The sequence below is a fragment of the Saccostrea cucullata genome, unplaced genomic scaffold (genome assembly GCF_032062105.1).
Source record: "Saccostrea cucullata isolate Sc308-1 unplaced genomic scaffold, CSIRO_AGI_Scuc_v1 ctg5207, whole genome shotgun sequence".
Lineage (NCBI taxonomy): Eukaryota > Metazoa > Mollusca > Bivalvia > Ostreida > Ostreidae > Saccostrea > Saccostrea cuccullata.
The window spans coordinates 1-17759 of NW_026930308.1; the positions used below are offsets into that span (position 1 = coordinate 1).

At 33.0% G+C, this 17759-nt stretch overlaps 2 protein-coding genes across 2 annotated transcripts; one reads left to right on the forward strand and one right to left on the reverse strand.

Moving 5' to 3' along the window:
* Window positions 1–145: 145 nt before the first annotated feature.
* Window positions 146–6176, forward strand: LOC134283658 (uncharacterized). Its single transcript, XM_062766158.1, has 3 exons — window positions 146–208; window positions 4673–4794; window positions 5019–6176. The coding sequence occupies exons 1-3, from the start codon at window positions 146–148 to the stop codon at window positions 6025–6027; spliced, it is 1194 nt and encodes a 397-aa protein (XP_062622142.1). The 3' UTR covers window positions 6028–6176.
* On the reverse strand, window positions 6074–9727 carry LOC134283657 (eukaryotic translation initiation factor 2 subunit 2-like). Its single transcript, XM_062766157.1, has 4 exons — window positions 9709–9727; window positions 9512–9588; window positions 8805–8967; window positions 6074–6249 (listed from the first exon to the last, which is right to left on the reverse strand). Exons 2-4 carry the CDS (start codon window positions 9527–9529, stop codon window positions 6074–6076), a joined length of 357 nt encoding a protein of 118 aa, XP_062622141.1. The 5' UTR covers window positions 9530–9588; window positions 9709–9727.
* Window positions 9728–17759: the final 8032 nt, after the last annotated feature.

Sequence of the window (17759 nt, forward strand, 5' to 3'; positions counted from 1 at the left end):
GAATAAACGATTATATGACCTGTGTCCCTTTTAAAGTTCATTATCAAATGATCAAATATTTTTTGTTGGAGTTTTTTGATACCGAAAAATATCCATTGACATTTCCTCAATTTTCATGTTTTCATTCAGTCAAAAGGGGCCAAAAATGGCCGAATTCAATGGATCTATCTCCATGGCAACCGATTGCACGTGTGGAACTTCCAACATGGTATGTACTAGTTTTGTACCCAGTCACACCTATGGTGAAAATTTCATCAAAATCGAGACATGTCGTTTCCAAGCCCTATAGTAAATTTGTTGGTGCTTACAGAGAATGCGTGTTTAGGAGCTTATATACAGGATCCTTAGAGTTACTTTAGCTCGTTGTTATATAATTTTATTGACGTTATAAGCTCAGTAATATTGCTATGCCTGAATTAAGAACAAAAAATTTACTTAATTGTTAAAGTTCAACACTATTTTTTTTATATTTACCAAGTCATCATTTCTATTACCAAGTCATCATTTCTAGACAAAAATAATCAAATCTGTAAATGAGTGCATGTCAAAAGTGGATTTATTTCCTTTGTTGCTATGGGGAATTTTCTGTTGCCATGGTGATTAGCATTTGCAAAATATTCCTGGATTCATACAGAAGTCTCAGAAATATGTTTTAACTTTAAAATTTGGTTTTGGTATCCATCGATAAGATTTAATTCCATAGATAACTCGCATATTTGACAATTTGTCTCTTTCTCTTTATCAAAACATCCATTTTTGTTGCTAGGCAACCGATTGTAAATATTAAAAAACACACGTTTTTGAATTTAAATTCCAAAAGGGACATTCCTCTGCCTTTATGTAAAATATACCATACTCTTGTATTATGCCAGAAGTTTGAGATATATGGCCTTGAAATTTGCCAAAATTAACAAAATTGCTGAATCAGCAAAAACGGCAAAACATGCATATCTTCCATTGCCCGTAAAAGAAATATCTTAAAATAAAAATTCTATGTATTGCAAATGCTGTTCTCTGATTTGCCAGACTGGTTTCTTTTTAACTTTTATTTTGTTAAAAAAAAAGCTCCGAGTTACTGGTTTCATGTACATGGAAAATCTCAAAACCTCGTCATCTTATCAACAATTACTAAGTTTAACTCTCTATATCCTTTTTTTTTTTTTACACATATTGCAATCAAAGAGAGGTAAAAAAAAAATCGTGAAGAACAGGAATCGGTCATGACAACAATTGCTTCGTTAAATTATAGATATATAATTGTCATTTTTGTGAAACCCTAATTAGGAAAGTGAATTAAAAAATTATTGACAAAATCTTTTTATGATGATTAGATTGTTTTGCCTTAATTAGTTTTTTTTCATTCAGGTATAATATAGATAAAGTGCAATCATAAATTAAGTTTATTTACAAGAGGCCCATAAATCAATGTTTATTGCCTGAGAAGCTTTGACCATTCTGCTTTACCAGATTTTACCTGGTGCACAGCCATCCCCACCCTACCCCATTGATCATAATTTAGACATTTTGAAATCTACACTACCCATGATCCTTCCATGGGCACATCGTTGGCTGGTATTGAAATTTGAAGACAATCGATACTGAGAAGAAGATTTTCAAAGATTTTTCCTATATATTTCTATGTAAAACTTTATACCCTATAAAATTTCTTCCCCCGGGGGTCATGATTCCTACAATTTAGAATTTACACTACCCCAGAATTTTAATTTTTTTTCTTTCCCAGTGGTATCAAAGAAGTTTTTCAAAGATTTTTCCTATATATGTCTATGTACAACATGTAATTATTGTGGCAAAAGATCAATATCCCCCCGGACAAATAAAACATTTAAGAATAATTTAGAATATACATTTTGTATATGCATATCCACATAAGTTTCAGCTTTTCTGGCCCAGTGCCTTTTATTTTTAAAAACTTAATCAAAGATGTTTTCCATATATTTCTATGCAAAACTCAAATGCCAATATACAGAATCATGTGTCTTAGTGTAGTCTACGTGTATGCCAACAATTTAGAATTTACACTACACGGCAGGAGGCTTCCACATAAGTTTCAGATTTTCTCAAGGCCTAGATGGTTCTATTTTGAGAACAACATTCACTTCAAAGATTTTGTTATATATTTCTATGTAAAACTTTGATACCCCATTGTGGCCCCTAAATTCCCCCGGGGGTCATGATTTGAACAACTGTAGGAGATTTTAGTTTACACCAGGATGCTTCACATAAATTTCAGATTTTCTGGCCTAGTGGTTCTATGAGAAGAACTTTTCAAAGATTTTTCCTATATATTTCTATATAAAACTTTGATGCAGCTTGTGTAGCCCACTTATGGGGTAAGTTATATTGAATTTAGATGAAAACTGTACGAGGAGTAGCGTTTTCTATATCAGAGAAATTGAAATTTTTGCTTTTCATGGCAACAGTGGTTCTTGAAAATAAAGATTTTCAAAAGATTTATGTTTGTTATTATATTTCTATGTAAAACTTGGATTCCCCACTGTGGCCCCGCCCTTAGACAGACGAAAGGATGACAGGAAAATTAAGATTCTAAGCTCTATACCAGGAGAGATCCACATAAGTTTCAGCTTTTCTGAGCACTATGCCTTAGGAAAAAAGCAAAAATTTTTCCTATATATTTCTATATAAAACTTTGATTCCCCATTGTGGCCCCGCCCTTCCCCGAGGGGTCATGATTTTAACAATTTAGAATCTACACTACCCCAGGATGCTAACACATAGAGTCTGACACATCTGTACTGGCCCAGTGGTTCTTGAAAAAGACGTTGATGGTAATCTAACCCAAGCTATTTCTCTTTTCATGATGACTTTAACGTTTGATCTATCGTCAACTTCCCTTACTTATGCAGCAATATACCTTCATCACCTGCATACGGAGTGTATATATCTCAGTTGATTTGATACGCAAGAGCATGCTCTACGTACGAATAATTTCTAAAACGAGGTAAATTATTGACAAGCAAGTTGATGAAACAAGAATATCAGCAGTCTCGTTTAGTAAAGTCATCATTTCGTAAATTCTATGGTCAGAGACGACCTTGTCGGTATACTGGTATATTGCAAATTTTTGTTGTGTGATTGTGATAAAGAGATCTATCTAAATACTTGTCTTTAGGTACATATTATAAAGTCCAGAAATTTTTCATTTGTATGTTCAATCTTTCAAATTACAATTACAAAAAATGATTTTAAAATTGAAGAGAACAGCAATTTACCATACAAACATGATGGATTTTATATGCACAAAAATTTCAAGAAAGTAAAATTTGTTTTTCTAGCATATATTTTAGAAAAATAATGACTTTTTATTAAAAATCATTGTAAAAACTGCTTTTAAAAATATCATATTATCGTGATATTTTTGGATAAAAATCGTTATATATCGCGTTATGAAATTTTTGGCGATACCAATCCCAATTTACGATTAAGGAAATATTTTCTACAAAAACAAAGCAAAATAAATGGTTCACAGCAATTAATATTCATGACTTAGGGACATATGATACAAATGAATAATGGATTCCTGGATTGATCTATAATTTTTGGCCTAGTTTCATTGAAAATGCTGCAAATAATATATTTCTACTATATAAAGAAATTGTACACCTTCTATGATGTTCAAAAGTGTAACCTCTTTGAAACCATCCTTATTAATCTATGCAAATATTTTTCACTTCAAATTCCTTTTTTGTGAAAATTTGACCAAAAATTTAAAAACTATACGGTGAAACTTCATCATTTTATTCATTAAAGCATGACTTGAGTGGTTATTTTCAAATTTTTGACAAAAGTTTGTATCATCTGTCCTTAAAGAATATTTTTCACATACGAATAAAAGTTGTTTAACCATTTTTACAGTATTTTAACATTTACTAATTCATTGTCAGAAATGTGAATTTGAATAGAAAACTGAAGCATCAGAAAAGTCATGAGTTTCTGATAATGTACCCCATTTATTACTAGTTTGTTTTCAATTTCCTTTTGTTAGATTTTCCGTTTTAAGTTCATAATTTTTTCAAGCTGCATGCATAAATTTATAACATTAATACTTGCATTGCTTGAGATTCTCATGCATTAAGTACTGGCATCTTAATTATTTAATAATGTGAAAACTATGACCTCTGACCAAGGGTTTCAAGTATTGAGATTGGCTATATGGAGTTTTTCGAGGTTCTGCTGTAAAAACTTTTAAAAAAGATAACAAATATAGAATCATTAGTTGAACAATTTTGTCAAAAGAATTTTGTTATTGCATTTTGTGCAGGTCACCTTGAAAGCATTGTAATAATATCCCCACTCTGAAGGGGTATACGGTTAACCCTTATGTGTCTGTCTGTCTGTCATACACACATTTCCATTGCAGTTTTCTCAGCAAGTATTCATTTCAGGTGATTGAAATATTAGTACACTCATTAGGCATGTCATATGGTGGGCTTTTTTTATTGCAAAATTGATGTCAACATATGAGATTTTTTTTCCAGATTAGAGCAGGGTTATTACTACCGAGCATTTGCTCACTGACTTCTTGTTTTTTCTGTTCACATGTAATGAACTCTGCATCATTACAGTATGCATGATTCTGTAATATATATGTTTAAATCCTGATTGATAATTGTGTTGAATTTTCTTTGTGCAGGGTATATATCAGCTCTTCTACAAAGAGAAAAGTAGTGTAGATAGAGGGTCTTTATACCAGCTGCGGAATCTGATAAACAGACGAAATGTTTCTGGGCCTGAAGAAGTCATTTCAAGCTACAGGTACATGTATTACAGTGCTACTCATATTTTGTACAGTGTACTTATGTACTTACAGGAATTATTTCATTTTACTTGAGCAAACCTTGATATCTTGATTGTTTGGACAATTTATTTAAGATGTATTTTACCTGTACATGTATAACCACATTATTTTATCAGAATCATAAAATATTTCTCCCCTCAAAAATTAGATGGATATTGTTAGTTCTTTGTTTTTTATTCAGAGCACACCATGACTTCATAGCAGACATCACAGACTCCTACATTGTTGCAGCATTTCTAGATATCATGCAAATGGAGGATTTGAATTCTACACCTAAGCCTATACCTTTGTTTTCATTAATGTCTGACAACCAGAAAAATGATTGGCTTATAGATGCAGCAGAGAAAGTTATCACAGACTTGAAAATAAACAAAGTTTCTTTTCAGCATATAGTTGATGATATAGCAGCTCTTGATGGTGATACAAATAACCTTAATGCCATGAAAACCGATGAGATCTATTTGTGTGCAGTGTGCGGGAAACAATATTATAGGAGAGGTTGGCTTAAAAAACATCTGGAAAAGAAACATCATTGGGAGTTTCATGTACCCCAGGGAAGCTCAGAGGAGAACAATCCGATACAGACATTTATGTTCATGTCACTGCTATACAGAGACACATATGACTCGTATCGAATGGGGGATGGAGACAGAATAATACGAAACGTGTATTTCGAGTGGTTGTATGCCGCTGGAATTAGGCATTCTAAGTACAAAATCTGGCTCTTTAGAATTCTGTGTAACATGTGTCTTTTAAGTCCTGAACAGAGTTTTGAATATAAATGGAATATGACTGTAAACTTACAAGGTGGAATTGGACAGAGCATTCCCAATGACAACTGTGTGGAAATTCAAGTCCACAATATCAAGAGCCAATTGAACACACAGGGATCTAACAAGTCTTTCAAGACAGCGAAACAAATCTGCATGACAACACAGGTCATTGATGCGATTAAAGATGGTCTTATGTCAACAACAAAAACAGCACGGTCCAAGAGCAGTCGACCAGTGGCAGATAAGACAAAGGACATCATGACCGTTGTAAACTTCCTCAGATCTCAAGGCTTTGTCAAAGATATCACTTGGTCAAGTTTCAGTAAGTTTAAAGATCCGATCAGGTGTATTGAGGCCATAGATTTACATGAGTGGATGATTGAACAGAAAGAAATTGCTAAGGTGTACATGAAATAATGAATATTTCTTTGTGGTTGCTTATGAAATGTGTTCACAGGTTATATCATGATATATAATATGTGATATGAGACTTAGTAGTAGTAACATTGAGTGCAATGTTTCTGACATTATTTTTTGTGCAAATATTCTCGACAACTGACAAAATGTATTCCAGTTCACTGACATCAAATGCTTTCTTTTTCTTTTTTTTCTTTTTTAACCCAAAGTCCAGAGAGAAATCTAAAGAATAAAGTAACCTTCTTAATTTTAGAATAATTCTTTAAAAAATTATAAAATCATTCTTCTTTCTGCTGAAAATCGGGGACATTTTTCTCATCCAAAAATCTAGCTGCTGAACTCTAGCTCTCCGGAAAAAAGTATATTGACAAATCCGAGAGCTAAAGTGCCACCCATTGAAAAAAAATATATATTTATGTCCACAAAAAGTGTGATGCTTTCAATTATTTCTCCATGTTCTTAAAACCTCCATCTCAAAATATTACTAGCCGTGTGTTCCAAACAAATTTTTCACTGTTTTCTAGGGCTGAAACGATACACCCCCTTCACTATACGATACATATTGCAATACTTGTGTCACAATTCAATTTTTTCGATACGATACATTTTAAAAACAAGAGGCCCATGGGCCACATCGCTCACCTGAGAAGCTTTGACCATTCTGTTCATTACCAGATTTCCCCCTTGTTATACATAATGCATCCCCACCCTACCCCAGTGATCATTATTTAGACAGTTTGAAATCTACACTATCCCATGATCCTTCCATGGGCACATATGTTTCAGCTTTTTTGGCCCAGTGGTTCTTGAGAAGAAGATTTTCAAAGATTTTTCCTATATATTTCTATGTAAAATTTTGATTCCCCATTGTGGCCCCGCCCTTCCCCCGGGGGTCATGATTTGAACAATTTAGAATCTACACTACCCCAGAATGCTTCCACATAAGCTTCAGCTTTTCTGGCCCAGTGGTTCTTGAGAAGAAGATTTAAAAGATTTTTCCTATATATTTCTATATAAAACTTTGATTCCCCATTGTGGCCCCGCCCTTCCCCCGGGGGTCATGTTGTGAACAATTTAGAATCTACACTATACCAGGATGCTTCCACATAAGCTTCAGCTTTTCTGGCCCAGTGGTTCTTGAGAAGAAGATTTAAAAGATTTTTCCTATATATTTCTATATAAAACTTTGATTCCCCATTGTGGCACCGCCCTTCCCCCTGGTGTCATTATTTGAACAATTTAGAATCTACATTATACCAGGATGCTTCCACATAAGTTTCAGCTTTTCTGGCCCTGTGGTTCTTGAGAAGAAGATTTTCAAAGATTTTTCCTATATATTTCTATATAAAACTTTGATTCCCCATTGTGGCCCCGCCCTTCCCCCGGGGGTCATGATTTGAACAATTTAGAATCTACACTATACCAGGATGCTTCCACATAAGTTTCAGCTTTTCTGGCCCAGTGGTTCTTGAGAAGAAGATTTTCAAAGATTTTTCCTATATATTTCTATATAAAATTTGATTCCCCATTGTGGCCCCGCCCTTCCCCCATGGGTCATGATTTGAACAATTTAGAATTTACACTACCCCAGGATCCTTCCACATAAGTTTCAGCTTTACTGGCCCAGTGGTTCTTGAGAAGAAGATTTTTTAATGACCCAACCCTATTTTTGTCTTTTCTTGATTATCTCCCCTTGCGAGGGGATATGTCCCTTCATTTTAACAATTTATATTTCCCTTCACCCAAGGATGCTCTGTACCAAGTTGGTGAAAATTGGCCCTAGTGGTTCTTGAGAAGAAAGTCGAAAATGTGAAAAGTTTACAGACGGACAGACAGACAGCTGGACAGACGGACAGCTAGACGGACGGACGACGGACAAAATGTGATCAGAAAAGCTCACTTGAGCCTTCGGCTCAGGTGAGCTAAAAAAGAAACGGATCTTTAGGTTAAAGAAAACGTATTCAGATTCCAAAAAATACATAAAAGGTGGTGATACAAAGAGAAAACACTTATTGTGCTTCTGCCGATTAAAATAGCACATTGTCTGTGTCAACTCTAGCAGCGGCAGCCTGCTCAAAAACTTTCTCCGTCTCAATTTTATCTCTCTTGAGTGTATAACTGTCAAAATGAGGACAAAGCAGGTCATTTTAAGGGGTAATCTAACCTGATTATGAAAAAAATGTATTAATTGAAAATTGAGATAGTGAATCGAATATTGAATTGAGGAATTATATTGACAATATTGATATTTCAATGAATTGTTTCAGCCCTACTGTTTTCACAATTAAACAATCCAAATAACTGTTGTTAATAGCCCTCCTAACCCTGAAATTGAGGCCATTGAAAATTTTGCTCATGTACACTGCCATTTTGGTTTGCAAGATAATTTTGTCCTAAGTGTTTTTGCAGATGTCAACTATGAGAGAACTTGATAGAGGAGTAAGGAATTTGTCCAAATTTATCTTTTATTTCAATTGAGGTAAGAATTTGGAGAAAAGAATCCAGAACCAAGAGCAATTTTTATTGCACAGTAAATATACAGTTTTTCTACGGGTAGCACTGAAGCTCTCTCATCATCCATTCCAATTTTTTTAGCCAAGCAAGCTACAGATCTGCAGCTACCAAAAATCATTGTGTCTGCAGTGACACAGATATAGAAAATAATTTATAATCCCCTAATTTATAACATAAAATCTAAAATATTACTTATAATTCAAATGGTTACATAAAATTTCTATCAGCTTTGGAATAATAGCACTGAAGTAAGTGTATCTGACCATCATCTGTTTTGTCTGCTGGTTTTTCCTCTGTCTGAACTTCTGGGGCTTCCTCCACTGGGGCAGGGCTTGGTGTCTCATTTTCCTCCATCCCTCCATCCAACTCAAATGGTACCTTCTTTTTTTTCTTCTTCTTTTTCATGTTTGTGGGATCAAATGGGGTCTATTGCGAAAATATTAAAAATTCAAAAAATAAATTTTAAAATACGTATCACACTAAAAAAAAAAAACAAAAATATATAAATTGCTTGCTTTTGCTCTGTGTGTATCACTGTATGGAAGTAATATATAATCCTAAACTGAGGATCTTTGATGTGTTTTATGTTTTTTAGGATTTGCTCCATCACAGCAATGTGACAAGTTTAGAATTATCAGGCACATTATATCTTACCGATCCACTGCTGACTGCAGCTTATGTTGCAAAAATGATGGATAATATATTTTCTCCCTTTCTTTCAATTCTATTTTAGGTATCTTTGAAATATCTTTAAAATGATACATAAAATCGTTGGGAATATACCAAACCCAGAAACTGCGTTGTTACGTGTAAAATAATATTGCCATGTGGTCAACTTTTACAGTGGTTCTTCATTTAATTTTCAGTGTATAAAATAAAATAGTGTATCCACATAAATGTACACTACTGAGGAAAATACACCATGCGTTTGGGGGCTAGTGGTCGCCATATTGAATTTTTTTTTTCTTACCAGCTCGTCCTCAGCCATGTTTCACGACAATGCCGGGTTGCATCAGAATGAAAATGTATGGAGGCCCGGGCGAGAAACTACGACAAGATCAGAAAAAATCATATAAAAAATCTACTTACAAATTTAAATAATATAAACTGACTAAATTAGAAAAATAAATTGAAGTATAACCAGTTTTCCACTCTTATAAAAATTACCATCCTTTAGAGGATTAAAATTGGACATTAAAACTCTGTAAACAAATATTCGTATAACCGATCCTGCCTTCCGTATACTGAAGGCGAAGGTCATTGAAGATGTCCAATAAGGGCGATTACTCTGTTCATTCCAAGTGTACACATTTAAGTATATTGCTTCTTTGCTGCAGCTATAGGTTAATTCAAGGATTAAAATTCTTTTTATGCCCTTGTAAACGAAGTTTCGGGGAGGGGGGTATACTCGATTCTCATTAAATCTATAACCTTGTAAAAATTATACTATAGGCTAGCTCATCTTTTAAATGTCTTAAGTTAATTTTGTATATCTATTTACTTTTCCTGTAGAATTACATAGTAAATTCAAAAATAAAAATTGGGGTCCATGTCGTCTACAAGTTTCTTAACTAAATGATAGTATTCAGCATGTGAAATGAACAATTTATAAGGTGTGGCTTCTACAAACTCATATAAAATCATCATCACAGAGTGATAAATATTCCATATAAAAAGAATCTCCTAAACACATAATAAAGAATAAGCAATCAAATTTTAATATCCATATTGGCATATTTTATCTGCTTCAGTATACATGTATACATTTAATAATTTTTCAACATAAGTCAGGGGGATCCGACAACCCCCCACCCCCAACTGCGCATGGTTTACTTTTTCCTTAGCGGGGTATATAATTCTTGAATTAGCTTGTTTGTTTTTGTTTACTTCAACTTGTCTTCTACTAGGCCTTTATCGTTCAATGCCGTATTGATATCATTGTATTCAATTTTAAAATCCCTGTTCACTTTAAAAAGTTTATCAATAGGGCACTAAAAGGTTTTGATTTTCTTCCTTTTGTTTTGCTTGTTTTTTGTTGAAATTTTTTTATTTTTTTTTATAATTATTTTTGTCAAAGAGTTCAGAAACGATGTCTTTTATCACAATTTTGAATTCGTCTGATTTTATCGTCCATGCATTTTAATTCCATTTGTGCTTCTGTTTCTTGATTTTGAAGTGTTGTGTAGACGTTCGCGCACGGTGTCTGTACTATAATATCTAACTCTTTATGTCGCGAAGAAATTGGCGTTTTCGCGATGTCATATTTACTTTAAATTAAAAATAAAATCATTTATGTTATCTAAAGTAATGAATAATTCTTAAAATTTTCTTTTAAATAATCAAAAATTATTTTAACTATGATGAGACGTTACTCAGTATTGGTCAATTACGGCGAAATTCCCGTCCCACGTTACATCAATTATTGTTCGCGCAACTAAAAGGTATGAAAAAATGCACTTACAATTCTCTGAATTAAATGAAATTTAGTGGGTACAATAAAATATATGCATTCTTTAAGATATTGTTGAGTTTTTAACATCATTTTATCAATTTCATGAATTTAGACTGGATCTTCAGTGCGTAAGTAAAATGTCTAACAGTAAGAAATCGTTTCCTAACACTGACATTAGCCGAAATGGAGATGTGTACCAGACATAAATCCCAGACAAATATTAATTTTGGTGAATAATCTTTTAGTACATATATTTCTTAGATTAATTGAATTGATACATTTTGTATTACTTTTCCAACGTAAATATTAGGAAGGCTTTCTTAGTCGTAGCCATTTTGTTATGTATACGCAAGAGTCACTGTATTGTTACTAAATATGTCTCAGTAACATATCAAAATATATAAATTAATGTAAGATATAAAGCAATCATGTATGTAGCTTGAAAGAACATTTAATGCTGCATTTACTAATTACACAATTTTTACAGTAATGGTCTACATGAAATAAATGCAAGCATCAATAAAAGTGTAGCCATTTTGTCACAGGTACGAAAAACGTCATTTTACGCCACGCGTACATATGACGTTGGGAGCGTCAAATTATTATCGCCGTGTTTTTTTTATGCAGGTCCGTAGTACCAGCCCACAGGTACTTGTGGACATGCAGGAACCACCCCACCCCCAATATTCAACCCCGGAGCTTGTTGGAGATTTTTTCACAAATTATATTTATTATACTTAATCATCATGTGTGCATGTTCCAAAGGAAAAAATTATGAAAACCACAAAATGATATCGTTCCACAAAAAATACCTTACTAAACGAAGTATGCATTATAAAAGCCCCCCCCCCCCCCCCCCCCCCGCCCTTCTTTCACCAAAAATAGAAAAAGGATTTTAGAATTTTCATGATAAACCAGATTTTCAATAATGGTGAAACGTCTCCATCCCTCACTTTTTTTTCATCGTATCAATATACTTCATTGATACTTTTTTTTTAAAATTCAAAATGACAAAAGTTCCATTGAAACGTATGAAGTATAAAAATTTTAACTCTCATTTTTTTTCTCTATACACCCAAAGCGCATCCGGATGCTATATAGTAATAAAAGACTTGTAATGACCTAAGTGAAAAAAAAATATTGAAGGAGGTTGAAAGGGAAAACTACTTATATATTTTCTCCTTATAAGACAGACAAGTGAGAAAATAGAAAGATGGATATTCACTGAATGCCTTTGGCATTTCAGTAATTAAAATTTTATTATTAGGATTTATTAATAAACAAATTTAAACATCTAAATATTTCAAAAAAGAAGGTTCAAACATAGAACATTATGTGCCCATTTATTTTATTTTTTTTTTAAATTCTTTTGAAAAATAAAGTTCATTTAAAGATCTAAAATATGCATGTATAAGGTTCAAAACATTTAAGATAACGTTATGACTTTTTAACGTTATTTTGACGTAACGTCAATGTTTACCAACACCGTTGCGCAACGTCGTAACGTTTTGTCAATTTAAAAAAAATGGCGTTGCTCCTGGATATATTCCAACGTCGATTTTTTTTGTGTCGATTTACATGTGTGAAGATGGTTCATACAGTGTAATTTGTAGTGAATATATTCTAAACACTTTTTAATACACGATTAGAAATTTTACATGTTTAAGAAATAAACATACAAAAAAAAAGAACGTGACAACGAAGTGTATAGAAAAGTGTTTTGATTCTAAACACATTTCTTTTAGTATATGCAAACATAATAAATGATGGGACAGTCTCCACTGTTCTTTTATTTCGACTTTACTGGGTATATCAAATTTACATATAAATTGAAGTAACGTTTTAATTCACAACTTGAAACGCCGATGATAGGTAAAGAAACACTATAGGATCGAGTTGAAAACCATAAGGCAAATGTCTTTTTCTTATGTACTAGAAGTTTTTTTTCTTAAATTAGATTCTGCTTGGAACCAAACAAAAGAAAAAAAAAACAGATCGACTGCTAAAAGAGCACAATTATTGCCTATCGAAGTAGTCTGGTCCGATTTACTGAAAAAATTAATTTAACAGCAAAGAATTATTATTTGTCCAGTATCACTAAAATATAGTGTCATAATATGGAATGCCATATACGACAGCCAACTGCTGACTGCCAATTGCTGACTGCTTACTGCCAACTGTCAGCTGCTAACTGCCAACTGCCACACATGTTTGAATGAATTTTCATATTTATATTGATATTTGTATGGATTTTCACCAAAAAAAAAAAAAAAAAAGACAAGACAAGAAAAAAAGGCACGAATCCAGGATATTTTTCCGAGGGGGTAACCCTGGTAAATTTGAATTGAGTAAAATGACCAATATGTTTTATCTTATGTAATATTCAATATATGCGGTTGATAAAGTACATTGTTTATTTTCTTAATTTGTTTCCTATTTGAAATAGGTAATTAAATGACTATTTTCTGCTTTTAATCTTAAGAAGCCCCCCTCCCCCCTCCCGCGGAGACAACAAAACCTTTGAAGAGAGATTAATAATAAAAAAGATTTGTAGTTTCGCAGAGAAAGATGTTTTGAAAAAAAAATTTCGTTTTCCATTATTCTATAGTTAAAATTTTCCTCAAATTAAAGATGTATATCTCTCTGTGTTATAATGTTTCACATGCATAGATCGGGGAGGGGGGCATTTAAAATTTGTACAGTCATACGTTAAATAAATTAAACGAACTACCGGTATAACTGACCTTGGACCTTCGTCTTAGAAAACGCCGATCAAACATTTATATCTCTTTGTTTGTACAAATAAAATATGTTTTACATGCATAGATCAAGAGAGAAGGGTCCGGAACACCCTGTAAAATTTGTAAAGTTATTTAATGCACAAACCAAATCAACTAAAAGTTATAAGTAAATCAACTAAAAGGGATCTTAGAACCCCCCCCCCTCCCCAACCGAAAATGTGGATTCGTGTTAAGTTGGTATGAAAAGAACATAAGAACCAACCAACCCCTCTCCCCGGCCAAAATAAAATTTCACATTTAGGAAAGGACTTTACGTATTTTTTCTTGTCAAGAAATTTCTAGGTTGGATTTTTTTTACCAGAGCGACCCTCTTGGAAAAAATATCCTATAGATCCGCGTTTTTTTTTTCAATTTATAGAAATATCAATATAAAAATAAAATTTATTCAAATATGTGTGGCAGTTGGCAGTAAGCAGTCAGCAGTTGGCAGTAAGCATTTGGCTGTCGTATATGGCATTCCATAGTGTCAAGCTTTTCTTTAACTTTAGTATACTCTATTGACATGATTAAGAATTGACCGACAGAACGAATACCAGCACAGTGTATCAAACTTAACCGTTCTCAAAAAATCAACATATTCTGGTGTTTCTAACTAATGATTTGAAATAGTTTAAAAAATTGGGAATAAATTAATTGCAATTAATAGCTCAAGAATTCATAAATTTAAACAACATTTATAAAGAAATCATTAGACGTTTTTATCGAGGGGACACAAATATAATTATATGTACTTAGCTGTGTTTTCTATAGAATACTATATATCTGGAAGAAGAAAAAAACTATTGGGGGTATGCCCTCTTCGATACATATGGTCATGTTTGCACAAAATTTGTAAAATTAAGAAACATGGTATGCAAAAAAAATTAATAAATCAATTACACAGGACCCATTATCGGTGTGTATATATTAGAAACACTGATTTTTTTAATTTAATATCTGCGTTCGTGATTGTGCCGCTATTCATTTTATCATCATATTATTGAAATCTACAAGTTAATGGCAGAATTTTTTAAAAATTATTTGTAATTGTAAAAGTTACATAATTTCGACTGAAAAAAAATGTTTATGTAGATCGGAAAGGGAAATAACTGCAGATCTGAAAAAGTTGGGATGGAGGATCAGAGAGCTAAAGTGCCACCAATAGAAAAAGCTGTGGATTTATTGCGCACAAAAATTTGCACTCGTTTTCCACTAAACTGTACAATAGTGCGATTTCAAAATATTTATTTGACCCTATCAACTGAACTCTCATATCACATATTTTCACGAAGCGCGTGGGACCGAATTACCACCTATCTTTGTTAATGTTAAATATGAGGTCATTGTAATCACTGACATATGTAATAAAATTTAAGTGAAGTTGATTTTTTAACGATCAATTATTCATAAACTTGGTAGATATAAGATGCAACCCCCCCTCCCCCCAAAAAAAATCGGAAACGAAAAAAAATTGTCGGAAATGCTGTGATGAAATTAAGTACATGTACACAATTTCTAATCAGTCCTTCTATTTAACAAGCTTGTGATCGAAAAAAAAAATGCCGGTAATAATGAATATAGTAGTAATTCCGGGGATGAATTGCATTGAAGATCGCTGTTGGTCAAAGATGTTTACCCCACCCCCCACCCAAGAATCAAGTTCTAAGCGCCTAAATGCATTGCTCATCAAAATGATCACTGCACTACCCTTTGATTTAGTCAAGAGTTAACTGTCCATTCATAAGGTGAATGTCAAATGTGTTTGTCCGTCTGTCTAGATGCTTGTTTCTGTCCATAATAAAGTTTTGTTCGCAGTTCTCACAGCAACAACTCATTAAATATACTTGAAATTTTAGCACATTTTTTTTGTTAAGATTTTTGTTAAGATCCGATGCCAGTGCCTGTTTATCCGTTAACACACATTTTGTTGTGGCATGCCATATGGTGGGATTTATTTTTGTTGAATCTGATGTCAACTTCCTAGTTGTCCGTGCATCTGACCATCACTGAACTTGTGTAAATTTTAATTTACATAACATTGTATATTCACAGTGGGTATTACTAGTGAGTTTTAGTTCATCCCTGTTTTTAAAATGTCAAACAAGTATGCAGTATACATGTACTTGCATAAAATTTTCCCGAATACCTTGTTTTATGTATATTACATTGATGAGATTACTAGTATGTATCTACATTAACTTCTTTTTTTAAAATGAACTTTTAGTGTGATCTAATATCCGTTAAGGTTCATTGATACTCTGATAAAAGAGAGATAACTCTTAATGACATAAATGTCTATTATTCCTTTATAGATTTGATAAAGAGGATTTTTAATTGTAGTTTAATTTTGCCCCCGGAAGCTATCGTATAATTGTTTGTATTTCACTTATAAAATACATTTCTTTTGGAAAATCATTAAAGTAAAAGCAACATTTTATATGAGTGAGTAGAGGATTTATGAACCTTTACATATAAGGTTATCCGATTTTTAAGTTTACCAGTTCAGGACAAGATGTGATCGGTCGATAGAGAACGCTTACTCCCTCATGGCACCTTATCCCCGCCTCCATGTGTATGGAGGTCTGTGTTTTGTCCTGTTTCCGTTTTGAATCGATTGAAAGGACTTTGAGCTGAAATACTGTTCTTTATCGCCATATTTCAATTGGCCTGAAAAACTGTTATTATGCTTACGTTTGAAATTAAGGATTTTTCCAAAAAGATATCATTGAATCTATGAAAAAGGTGACTTCCCGGATTTGTTGTTTTACAAAAAAAGAAGTAGCGAAGTACATGCACTTTTCTTTAAAAATGGAATGACTAATAATTTCTCATTAATAATTTCACAAACGTTGAAATTCGGATACATAATTACAGTTTTAAAAATTTGATTATTAAATCTCGTATTATGTTTTTGGGAGTTGAACTATATTCAGACTCCCTAGGCTTCACGCGATTTCTAGCGCAGTAATTTTACAATGAAATATATAGCGGCCGTCATGGTGTTTCTGTGTCGCCCAATTTACTCCCCTGTGATATTCAATACAAACTCGTACCAGTCTATATAAACTCGAAAAAACTTCCGCAATAAAAATAGTCCATCTCATTTTTCTGAATTAATCTAATTTTCATAAATGATTTGAAAGTAAATGAAATAGAATTTTATTTAACTTAATTTAAATAGCATATTTTTGTCATCTTTCTTGAGAAATGACACATAAATTTTGATTTCCGTATGAAAAAAAAAAGTCCCAGTCTTCCGTCATTTATTATTCGGCAATCCTCGGCTGACTCCACTACGCTCCATTACAAAAAGTGCGAGGTCATCCAAGGAGCAATAACTGGTCTAACTGGTTTGACAATGACGCGATTGTCTAAATATAGAGACGTAAACAAAGATGCAAGGAAAGGAACGCTAAGGTTTAACCCAACTTCTTTCAATTTGTTTCAGTAATAAAGAGACAGAACAACCTTTCTTTTTAAAAACAAAACACCGCGGAAAATATTTATTTGCTCTGACAAGTAAAATGATCTGTTAGACTGGAAAATTTTTGTCAGACCAGATACATGCAACTCATTTTTTTTTCGTTGGTAAAGGGAAAAAATAATAGCATTAAAGTTTGTTGATATTCTATCACACAATTTCAAATGACATTAAATTTGCATCCTTAATTTCATGAATTTATCAGCATTCAGTTGGTCACGTGTCAGGCACGTAGCATCGTTTTTGAAAGTGGGGGGGCCAACCTGAGAAAATTTTTTTTTACTTACCTGAAGAAGTTGACAAGCAAAAAAATTAAATGTAAATTAAAAGTTGCCCAAACTCGAAAATCCTATTCGGTGGGGGGGGGGGGTAGTGGCCAACTTTTTCAAAGCCAACTTACTACCACTTCAAATTTTTTTCCTCACAATCCTTGCTATTACTATACTATGGTTATAAAGTGGGGGGGGGGGCAACCATCCCATCAATGAACATTTACTATAGTAAA